Source organism: Rhinolophus sinicus, chromosome 16 (genome assembly GCF_057876585.1).
Source record: "Rhinolophus sinicus isolate RSI-liver-muscle chromosome 16, RSI-T2T, whole genome shotgun sequence".
NCBI classification, from domain to species: domain Eukaryota; kingdom Metazoa; phylum Chordata; class Mammalia; order Chiroptera; family Rhinolophidae; genus Rhinolophus; species Rhinolophus sinicus.
The window spans coordinates 7,493,629-7,505,851 of NC_142516.1; the positions used below are offsets into that span (position 1 = coordinate 7,493,629).

At 46.1% G+C, this 12,223-nt stretch overlaps 1 protein-coding gene across 2 annotated transcripts in view; it reads right to left on the reverse strand.

Annotated features, from left to right (window-relative positions):
* The window catches only part of GARNL3 (GTPase activating Rap/RanGAP domain like 3), a 124,143-nt gene that overhangs the window by 107,704 nt on the left and 4,216 nt on the right, over nucleotides 1–12,223 (reverse strand). For both annotated transcript variants that reach the window (XM_074331031.2, XM_019728603.3), the window contains exon 2: nucleotides 1,842–2,036. In XM_074331031.2, coding sequence (XP_074187132.2) covers nucleotides 1,842–2,036 — 195 coding nt within the window. The remainder of the gene's footprint in view (nucleotides 1–1,841; nucleotides 2,037–12,223) is intronic.

The following is a 12,223-nucleotide window of genomic DNA, read 5'->3' on the forward strand; positions in this document are numbered from 1 at the left end:
CGGACTACTGTGAGAACTGTAACTCTGCTTGGGGCTCCAGAGCGGGAGCAGCCCTTCTCCCCCCCCCCCCCCTTTAGTAGATGGAGCCCTGGCGTTCCCTTCCTTCCCTTGCACAGCACCAGCGCTGCCCAGGACACTGGTTACCAGTGGCCTCCAAGAAATGGGTGCATTTCGCTCAGAAAATTCAGTACGCACTGAAATTTTAGATTTTTGTTTCAGATCAAGGAGACATTCAATCTCCATATTCTAATAAATGCACGTAAATGGCCATTTGTGGAAGGTACGATGGTAACTGAAAAGCTAGCAGTGACTCTAGACTTCCCCTAGCTCCCCTGGAGAATCCACTACAGAACTAGCAATAATAAATTTATCCAAACTCTGTGAAGCCTGTCTATTTCAAACTGCATTATCTTTAACATCATAAAAGCTAACAAAGGCTCCCCATCACCTAAGATATAAAGTTCAGACCCTTTAGCTAGGCATATAAGGTGCTTCATAACGATTTTGTATTTACGTGTGATCACATTTTTAAAGCAGCCCTTCTCAACATTCGCTGCACATGAGAATCACCTGGAGAATTTTACAAAATACTGGTATTTATGCCCCACCCTAGACCTCAGAGTCCTGGAGGGCTGCTGCAGTTTCCATGTTTTTAAAGCTCTCGGGGTGACTCTCTTGTGCAATGGGGCTGAGAACCATTGGTTTAACGCCTATCAACACTGCTGGAACACGCTGTCATGGATCTGAGCCTTTGCTCTGCAGGCTCCTGTTTAGTGACCTTCTTGCCCCTTTCCTGCTTGGTGATGCTCATCCTGCCTGGCGAAGCTAAAGCGTTACCCCTTTTCTTCCCCGTCCTCCAGCAGATTGCTGATTCCTACCGCACTTGATACATGCTTCGTTTCTAGCAGCATCACTGGCGTTATCTGGTCACCTGTCTGTCTCTCTGGAAAGGCTGTGAGTTCCTGGAGGGCAAGCGTCCTGAAGAGTCCTCTTCACCCACTCCGGAGCCACTGAATGAGACTCTCTGGGGGTGGGCCTCAGGCCTCAGTTGTTTCTTAAGCCCTCCCCCCACCCAGGTAATTCTGACCGTGCCCCTCGCTAGGCATCATCTTCCCAAAAGAAAGCATCAGTGAATATTTATTGATGGATATTGAACTGATGAAGCATCTCATTTGTTGCACTTAGTTGCCTTTGGTTCCCCTGGAGAGCTAAGCACCCTGTCTTGTAGTATCTTCTTCATTCATTTATGTATTCATTCATCCAACAAATATTAGTGCACACCGTAACAAAACTCTGGGAAGTCAGGGGTAAACAGGGAAACATAGTTACCACTCTATGGGACTTAGAATCTATTAACATATTCATTATATTTTAGTCATTTCTGTTACTTCTTCTGAATAATATTGGATTTTTCCCCCCTTTTAGATACTATTTGATATTCCAGTGTGAGGAAATCTCTGATTCTCTTATAGACCCAAAACGTTGCTGGCACATAGAAGGCAGTCTGTCTATGCTGATGGCGTCAAGGCGCCACATTGCTTAGCACTTATCACAGTTTGTCAGCATTTGTGTGACTGTTTGATTAATGGATATCTGTCCCATGAGCTGTAAATGCCCTGCAGACAGGAATTGAATCTATTTTGCTCACGATGCCTGACACAGGGCCTGGCTGAGTAGGTGCTCAATGATTATTCCTAAGTAAATAAACACACGAGTAAGACATTGTTAAGAACAGAAATCTCCCCCCTCTATTTTCCCCAAACAGGTAACGTTCTTCCTGAGGGATTTCAAGTTACAGTGAGCACGAGCCCAAACAGATGGTGCTTTTTTTACTTACTTACAGGTTGACCTGGGACTCTACTTCAGGGTCTTTTGTTGGCCATGTCTGGAGGGGCTGGATGCCAAAGGAGAGCGATGACTTTGCTTTCCACAGAAGGGTGTGTGCGATCTGACCGCCACAGGACCCCTTCGTCAGTGGATCCATCAGTGGGCCTGGAGGCTGAGGTGCTGGACTGAAGCAGGAGTTGGGAAAGGCACTGGGAACAGAGAAGAATGACAGGCCAATCACTGGCTGATTCTTGCACTCCTACCCAGAGGCCAGTCCGTTAGTACGTTAGCGGGGAAGCCAAGGCAGTCCCCAAACCCAGGTGCCCCACCTAGACTGCACCACGCCCTGAATGACGCCCGAGCACAATACGGCAGAGGAAGGCATCATGCCCCTGGAACCGTCCAAATGCAGTCACACCCAAGCGTGTCATCCACACTGCCACGTCAGTGGGGTCTAAGGGGAAAGGAGGACATTGAGCATTTAAACTGTCACAAACCTCCTTAGGAAAATGCAACATTCATTCAGGAAGAGACAGCTGTATCTAGAGTGCTTTTGGAGAATAGTTAATGTGGGACCTTATGGCCTTTACTCTGTTAGTCTAGGGGAGCTTGGATTATCTCCTGATTTCCAATGAAAATTTCTGAAAGCCATAAAAAGGGCCTACACTGGCAACAACACTAGACAACAAGGACCGAATCCACATTTCAGGAGTAATGGCACAGGGCACGTAAGCAGTGGACGCTTGCTGAACTAATACATGGGTTCCTGGGAATAAACTGAGACCTGCATCCCTGAGGCCTGTGTGCGCCTCTCTCTGCTGATACAATGAGGAAGGTGGGGACGGTGGCTCTGGGGTGACAGTGGCTTTGTTAGGGAAATGGAGGCATCCGGCTCCTTCTGACTGGAATTATTTTCGGAGCCAATTAGCAGCGTTCTCCCCTCACATCCACCTCAAGGGACAAACAAGCAAACAAAATCCAATGACTTGGAGATGGAAAAATAAAAAGCACCCTTAGATAACACTTGGGTCGAAAGGGACTCTTATAACATCTTCGTAACAAAAACTGTGACAAGGCAAGAGACAGAAGGCTGAGTGGTTCGGGGCAGTGTCACGGAGGAGAAGCACCCGCTCAGGAAACACTCTCTTGATGCCAGGTTGGGTGCCACGAGAAGTAACTCCATACAGTCTGGGCATTTGGAGCCAGACAGACACTGCCCACTCTCACGCTGCTACAGTGCTACCAGTTGGGTTGCAGGCATGTTTTTTTTTTTTAAAGTCACTTGCCAGGTCCTCCTGGCATGCGTCCTTTCTAAATGATGACCCGGTCCCCACCTCACCCACCCATCGCCTTTCCTGGCCTGGGAAGCCCACCTGCTGCAGACCTGACACAGACTGCTAGGTGGTCTCCCCCTCGGCTGGCTCCCCCTTGGAAGCAACTAGATAGACATGAAAGGCTCAAGCCTTCCTTCCACACACGACAAATGGCAAGAAACCAAGGTTCTGGTACGGTCTCAGCTGTTCTTTACTCAGTGGAATCCCAAGTCTTCTGAAACTCAGTGTCACTGAGGATTATGTTCGCCTTAGCAGTAAACAAACAAACAACAAAGCAGGGCTTCCGCACGGGAGACATATTCTTTTTTTGTCTTCTGAAACCGCTAGAATTTTTTAAATTACAAAAACAATAACTTGCTTGTGAGAGATGAAGAAAAGTGCTCTTCTCTTAATCATGCAAGTGAAAACAAAGTGCTCCTCAAAGAAACTGATAAGGGAGTGGCAGAAGCAGGCCAGTGACGTGAGGTTCCATTTTCATTTCCCCCTGGGAAGGCACAGCGTCAACTTGCGTAAAGCTGGGCTGGGCAGCCTGGTCGCCACTTGCCTCAGGTGATGACTGAGCATGGGAAATGTCAGCAGTCAAAACGAGACGTGTGGATATAAAATACACACCAGACTTTGCAGACTTAGTACAAATGGAAATGAATCTATATGATCTCATTAATAATTTTTATATTGATTACATGTCGAAGATAAAATAGATTAGAATTCATTTTAATGTGGCTCCTAGAACATGTAAAGTCACGTCCGTAGCTTGCTTTGTATTTTGGACAATGCGGCTTGAGGTAGATGGAGCCTCAGAACTGTCCCCCTGGGACAAGGAGCCGAGGACCACGGGTGGCGTGGGATGTAAACTCCCAGCTCCTTGACGCTCTCTGCACACGGGGCCAGGACAGCCCACCTCAGTCACCCCAGTGTGGGTGCTGGAGTGACAGTGACAGCGCACAAGGGTGGCGAGGGGACAGTGTCCACAACACTCCACCTCCACTCGCTGTCCTCTTCCCACTAAGTTTGGTCCGATTCTTATCACTCCTCTCTCGACGTATCTGCAAAGCTTTATGTGACACGTATACGTGGACTAGACAACGTTCTGTGACTTGCTTTTCTATTTAAAACATAGTTGCAGACATCGTTGTATCTCAGTAAATACAGGCCATCCTTAACATGCAATATTACAGAACGAGACAACCTTATACAAAGGTGACTTACACAGTGGAAAGTTCGCGAACTTAATTGTCTACCTTCGTAAGTGCTCGCATTCTGCTTAGTTTCTTTTGATCTTGGAATACTGAGATTACCTCATTGTCTTGGCATGTTATTTTCCAGCCCTTTAATTTTTCAATTTTTCTTTAAAAACACTTAAATGCTAGTTCTTTTAAACCTTTCCCGCCATTTAATCTGACCTTTTCGCTATAACTTTACCCTTAGAGCTTGAGTTTTCTTGTACTTTCATCTAGTTCTTTAGCTTCATTTTCTAACCTCGCAGATTCTGTCTCATCACTGTTAATTTTAATCCTTTTACTCATTTCTATTACCATTCCCGGTTTTAACTTCCTAATTTAAAAAATGTGCATTCCTCTTAATCTTCTGACATATTTTATCTTTATTGTCTCACTATTTAAAATATTCAGCAGTTGAAGAACTTCTTGGAAAGATGGCAGAGTAAGCGCTCATTTGCATAACTCCTTGGAACCCATGGAAATAAGCACAAGCAGCCCAGTATAGAGAAGAAAACTTACTGAAACAAGAGAATGGCCAGATTCTGTGCTATAACTCTGAAGATCTGTGGACAGATGGAAGCAAACACCAAGTTCTGCGTATCCTGTGCAATGTGAGGGAAACGAGCAAGAATGTCCTTGGGGCCTGACAATGCCCGATTTGCAAGGAAAGCTGGAAGCTAGGGTTGCACTGGGCAGAAGCTGTTTCTTCTCCTTTTTTCTTTTTTTTTTCTCACTGCCCCAGCTTTCTAACATGAAGGGGACACCTAATCTGAGGAAGGGCTGAAGAAAAGAAGGAAAAATATACCTTAGGAGGCATGTGAACCTCTTTAAAGGTGTTAATCTACAGATTTGAATCCACAAAAAGATCCACAAGTCACGGGAAATCACAGCAAGCCACGCCCTCTTTGGAGCGGCCCGTTTGCCCTGAACTTGGAGAGGGACAGCTGAAAATTCAGGAGAAGTCCTGCCATGAGGTCACATACACCACAGGCACAGGGGACCCTGCCGATGGGAGGGAAAGCCTGGGGAGAGAGGGAAACCCGATGGCACGTTCCCACTGCCCCCACACCCTTTCCACCTCCCAAGAAGGAACAAGGCCAGACCTCCAGCTCAAGCTCTGAAAGAGAAGATTCACCATTGCTCAGACAAACAGGGAGGGGCGTCAAGGTGAATCTACCCATATTGTTAACCGGTCAACACAGACCTGGACCAAACTGCCTCCATTCAAAGATGAACATGCGGGAATAAACTAGCACAGGACCCACGAAATGAGGTTTGCAAAAGGCAGAGGAAAACTACAGATCAGAAGATTATGCACAGGGATCAGATGAAAAATGTAACAGCTTTGTTTTCTCAAGAAAATGCAAGAACAAGAAGTCTCTCAAAACAAAACGTCAAATAATACAACAGGCTTCACAGGCTCTAGGAGAAAACTGCCAGAATATGGCAAGAAAAAGGTTGGTTCACTGTAGAGGTGCTTTCTGGGAGCGGGCTGGGCCTGAGGGCAGGAAATGAGGGCGTCCAAGAGCCGATCTCCCGTGTGGCGCGCTTTTGTACACATGGAGGTTTTAACTGGACTGAGAAGAGCCCTCAGAAGCCTCACGTTGTGACTCCCAAGCCCTCAGTGTGCCTTGAGTGTTGAGTATTGGGAGTCTAAAAAGACGGCACACATGAGACACGTGGCCTACTTCACAGATAGCCAGCCCTGTGCTGATGACCACGGGAAGCAACGGGGTCCCTGAGAGAACTTGTCACGGAGCTCCGGAGGGCGACCAGCAGCTGCAGTGGCCATGGCCAGGCCTGCTGAGGCCCAACGATACAGCAAGAAACAGCACGAAGAACACCACTGCGGCACACACGCCGCCTCACACGCTGTTGGGCCGACCCCTGAACGCAGCACAACCGCAGAAGAGGCCGCGAGGTCTCAGTTCCTGCCCCTTCACCTTGGCCGTGGCCGGTACCTCCTGTGGGGCCTCCTGCATCCATCACTGTGCTTCACCCGTTATTCCACGGGGAGCAGAGGGAACTTCTGGGAGCCGCACGCCCTCCCTTGCATTCTTGATCGTGTACATTATTCCTTGGTCTGATTGTTGGCTGAAAACAACCTTAAACCAAGCAGAAATCACCATTCTTGCCTATTCTTAAACCAAGATCAGCTTTTTGGGGTCTGAGCTGGCTCAGCAGGAGCACCCCCGCAGAGCTGGGGGGCGGTGGGAAGACAAATTCCCTCTGGCCCCCAAATCTAAACGTTCCCCCCACACACAGCTGCTGCCTGTCCTGTCACCTTCCTCCTCCATGGCACACAGCACAATGGAAGTCGCCCTGGTTACTCACTTCTCTACTGGTAGCTGGTCTGCCTTCGTCTTCGAGGGCAGGGCCCCCATCTGTCCTGTTCCCCGTGTCCCCCCGCTGCCCAACACACAGCAACGCTCGACAAATACCTGCCGAATGAAGTAGTGACTATGTGAACGTCTAGAACACAAGAAAAAGACACCCCTGCCACAGAGACACTGACTCGGGCTGTGTGGCTTTCTGGAGTGAGGTCATGGTGGCTTCAGGCAGACCGCGGTGGGACCTGCTCAGTGTCTCTGCCCGCCTCTGACAGGCAGGGGCTCTGCGAGGCCTGTGACATGTACATCTGCAAAACATCAACCCAGGCCTGGTCATGGCACTGACACTAGAAAACACTTAATGGCCGGCAGCTCTGCTACAGACACTCTTCCCTCTGGTCACAAAATGCAAGGCAGGCGTTTGCATCCTACTTTCCACTTGGGCTAAAATTATGGAACCACTGCCACTTCAGGTTGGAAAGTCCACTTCAGGCACCCATCTGAGGTGTGGTTTTCCATTTTTACCTCCTCGCCCACTAAAGCTGCTCCAAGGCTGGCATGCCATGTATGCACTGGCACCCCAGTGTACAGGAAACTCCCTGCGTGTGCTGCCAACTTCTGGCCAATGTGTCAAATTTATTTTTGCTGTACTGAAGAAAAGATGCTGTTTGTGGCAGATACCGTGGAACGACTTGCTCAATACCCATTTCAATCCCATCCCAGTGTGCAAAGGTGGGAAAGCTAAAATGTACACATCCCAACCTCCTCGGCAGTTCCAATTTCGATTCCACAAATCAGATGCAATCACGAGAGACTCGGATTTGGAAGGGAGCCAGGCAGATTCAGAGAGAGGATACAGGGCATCGTTTTGCTTTGTAGGTCATGGCGGAGCTGTGTCGCCTGTGGAGTCAGCAGCTTCTTGGTTCTAGGGCTTTCCGAGGCAGCAGTGGCAGCTTTGGGGACCAAAGCAGAGCTGGTAGTGTGGTTCCGCAGTTGGCTGAGGTGGCAGCAGCTTCTGGATTGATCAGCTTCTTGTTACGACTGGCAGCTTTCCTGATCACAGTGGAGGGCCATGGTCTTGGGGGCACGGAGCTGCTTCTGGAACTCGCACTGGAGTCGCTGTCCAGCCCTGCCAACAACTTTGTAAGCACCGAACTCCCCATATCACTGTTAAATCTGCTCTGCTTGTAGCAAGTAGAATGGATTCTGTTGTTGGCAACAGATTACCAACTGCTAGGCCTTCTGTAGTGGCGTCTGTCCGGTTGGATTTTGAGCTGAACAGTGCATGTGACCCTCTGCAGAGTGCAGAGCAGGGCACAGCCTCCTTCTGGCGGGTATGGCGTATAACTTCCAGTGGGCGATGGAAAGAGACTGTGCTTTTATGGGAATACATAGGAATTCTGCCTTTGGAGTGTAAACGAGGGCTTGCTCAAAGCTCTAGGTACTTCTGCTCACACAGCAAAGAGGTGCTGAAGGGCAACCAAAGAACAGCACCCCAATCCTGGATGCTTCTCAGGCCACTGCTGAATGACTGTGCTGTCACTGTCACTGACCTGCGTCATGCTGTTCACGGGCTTTTCGAGTGAGCCACCAAAAATTGTATCAACTCGTATGCATTGCGGAAAACACAGGAGTTGAGAAACACTAGTCCAACCTATAGATGCTTTAACATCTCCAGTAATAAAAATGTGTCTGCATCTTGAAGTCAGCCATGGTAGCTCAGGGAGCACTGACTGCTGGGGTTTCTTTCATGTATGAGTTCACCTGTTTTATTATCCCTCATACCCACTGTGAGTTTAGGTCTAGCCTGGGGCCATACACAGAGTGGGCCTCAGTCCTTTTTCATGATACCTTTTCAAATGTGGGAAGGCAGCTATTATGTCCTCTGTAAATTTTCTCTTTTTCATGTAAAGCACCCCCTACTGAATCTTTTCTCATTCCTGGATCATTCCCATCAGATATAAACATCTTTATAAAACAAAAGCAAACAAAAAAAACAACAACAAAGAAAACAACGACAACCCCAAACCAAACAAACCAAATCAAATAAATAATTTTTCAACTCACATCCCCTCCGCCCCTGCAGAGTTGACTATATTCATCGTTTCCAGTTCTCCTTTCATTGTTTTTTGAAGCCAGTCCAGTCAGACTATCTTCCTCACTATTCCCAAGAGCCAGCTCTTGTAAAAGGCCACCAATGACACACCTGACGATAAACCCAATGGTCAGTTCTTAGCTCTTCCTTCTGCTTGACCTGTCAGCAACATGACACAGAAAATCATTCCCTCTCTCTTTTTCAAAAACTATTTATACTAATTTCCTCAAATTAAAAAAAAATATTTAATAGTATCATGTATCCATGATTCAATAATTTCATGTTTAAGTCTCAAAGTCTAAATTTTACTTGGGATTGATATGAATAGTTAACCAAAGTTCAGCAAACCACAGTCATTCTTCCTGACTCACAAAGTTTATGTATTGATTCCCTTTTTGTAAAGACATATGGTATCCCTTTTACCCACAATTTCTTTTTTTTTTTACCTTTCCCTATTTCACTGTGATTCACAGTCATATTAAAGAACAAAACAAAAACCCTAACGCTTTCTTCCAACCCTTCTTACCTGAGTGTCCATATCTGCACCGTCGAATATGGTAGCCCCAAACCACACTTGGCAATTGAGCACTTAACATGTGGTTAGTCTGAATTGAGATGCTGTACGTGTAAAATACACATCAGAGTTTACACAGTACAGAAAAAAAAGGTAAATTATCTTAATTATTTTTACTATGGACTACATGTTAAAATGACAATATTTTGGATATTGTGAGTTAAATACAATCAACTTCCAAGTCAGAAGTATAAACTGGCATCAATCTTTTTAACAGATGGTTAGTATTGTAGTGATGTAATTCTGATGGATTTTTCTTTTTAACTTTTATAAGCAATCCAACAGCGAGGAGCCTATATACACCTCCTTGAGCAGGCACACACTGCATTGCTAACTTGTATTTGTTTATTGTCTTCAAGATTCTAGCTCTAGAGTCAACCAGATGTGTGGTCTATATTTTCCCACATCTCTACACTTGCACGCTGCTTTAGAACTGCCCCACCCTCCCCAGGAAAACAAGCAGTGAGTCTCACTGATAGGCCAAATCCCTTATAATTTTCCTACAGTATTATTTGTCAGACTTCATCTCTGTTCAGATCTTCAGGTCTGGAAAGCAGACAACCAAACATAATTTTTCATATTGACCTTCCACAGCAAAACTAATTTGACTATTGTCTTCCTCTAAGAAAGGAAGCTGGTTTATATTAACTTAAACTCTTAGTGAATAATAAAAGATTTCTTTCCTTCTCATAGGAGAACAGACATAATATGAAAATTAATTTTCTTCTGTTGGCCCTAAGAGCCCATTATGTCAGCCCAATAAGGACAGCCCTTAATAGTCCTTCCCAGGAAGTCTGCTGTTTTTCCAAAAGAAAACTGACAGCAGCAGATTTATTTGTGATTAAATACTTACGAGCTTGACACAAACAAAAAGACATAATATGGAGGAACGAAGACTATGAAAACAGCTCACATTAAAATACTTGTTCACAAAACTACCTAAAAAAAAAGTCTCCTGGAAAAAATGAAAAAAAAAAAAAAAATCTAAGAATCTAAGAGTCAGGAGAAACATAAGGAAGAAGAAGGCAACCCAAAGCATAATGGATAATTGTTCTTTTCTGATCCTCTCTTGGCCAGGCAAACCACATTCAGGCACAAGTAAGCATTTGTCTTGGCATCGAATTTGTTCTCACAAGGCATGAGTTATGTACATTACTAATAAGGAAGTTACCATGTAGGAAGCAATATTTGGGAAAGTAGAAAATGTTTTCCATTTGTAATTCCCAATCTTCTGTCTATGTAGGGCTCTGCACCCACTCTGGCTAAACACAGTAAGCATAATTTAACCATTGAACTAAGGTAGTCTTTTACAAGAACTAAAATAAATACAGAAACCCCAATTCTGTGACTTTGGAGTGGCATGTGGGTATCGGTGTCTTGGAAAGCTTCCCAGATGTAATTGCACTCCGCCCCTCTCCCCTACCCCGCCTGCCCCACCCCAATCTAGTATCCATCCCTCTTCTGGTAATAGCACTGATTTTTTTCCTTTGGGCAATCACTGTCTCTTGGTCTCTATGGATGGAAGTGATCTAATCCCTCAGTTCTGGGTTGGGCATATGACACAGGCTCAGCCAATTAGCATGTTATACTCCCTTCTGGCCAAAATGATTGGCTCAGGGATGAGCATAGAACCCAAGAGATCCAATGAATGTCAAGCCTGGCACATGCTCTAGAACCACTGAGAAAGAGGCCCTATCTTTCTGCTGGGGTTGTCCATTGGTAGAAAGTAAGCCTGGGATAGTTAATTTTCTTTGCCTCCATGAAGAAAGACCTTGAGAATAAAGCCAACCCAGAAAAGACAATTGACATTATTGTCAATTGCCTGGGAAAGACTGATGCCATTATTTGAACACCTGGCTCTGCCCTCTCCCAAAGCTTGGGCTACCCCAGCATTTTGCAATTGCATGACCGCACGATTCTCCTTTGCTTGTTACCCATAGCCTTCGATAATCTTTGAAACAAAAATTAACAACTGGTAAGGCCCCAATCAGAAAAGATGGCAATGAGTTACTAGTCCAGCTTATGGCTAAAGAACTCTTCAATAGTGATCACAACTGGACGGCCGGAGTAAGAACCACTTGACCGAGTCTGCACCCCACAATCCAAGCCCCCACCTTTCACCTGGAGTCAGAACTGCAGGCATTGCTGCCGCAAATGATTATGAAAGCAGAATCTTGAATGGGTGGCAAGTATAATGAAGTAAGCTCTGACTGTGCAATCAGGGAAAGACAATAGAGCTGCCCAATACTACAACGGCTTGCCTTATCCTGTAGTGGGCTCCCTGCATTACCTTCGAGGACTGCTTTTCAAAATGGACCAGCAGTGCTGGCATTACTTGTGAGTTAGTGAGAAATACAATTCATAGACCCACCCGACCTAGTGAATCACTGGGGGTGGGGCCCAGGAAACTGTTTAAGTAGCCCTCCCAGTGAGTCTCATGTGTTAGGACTGAGAACCACAGTATCCAACTAGAAACTCGTTCTCAGTTTCCTGAGCTCCATCCCCAGAGATTCTGATTGAGTAGATTTGGGCTCGAGCATGAGAATTTGCACGTCCACCAAATTCCCAGGTAATGCCCATGCCGCTGGTGCAGGGATCATACTTTGACTACCACTGTCTGCGGTGTTGACCTAAGTGATGTGTCAAGTTCCCTTCAGGGGAGATTCTCTGAGCTTTAGAATTTGCCTTGCAAAATCAATCCTACTAGTACGTAACCCTGTTAACACTGTGACGGAAACGGGGTCCGGTGTTGTAGCCAAAAGGACCCAGCTCAGCAACAGAAGAGTAACTGAAAATAACTTGGGTTCATTGACTGTGTTTCTGAATCACCACAAGGTCACCAA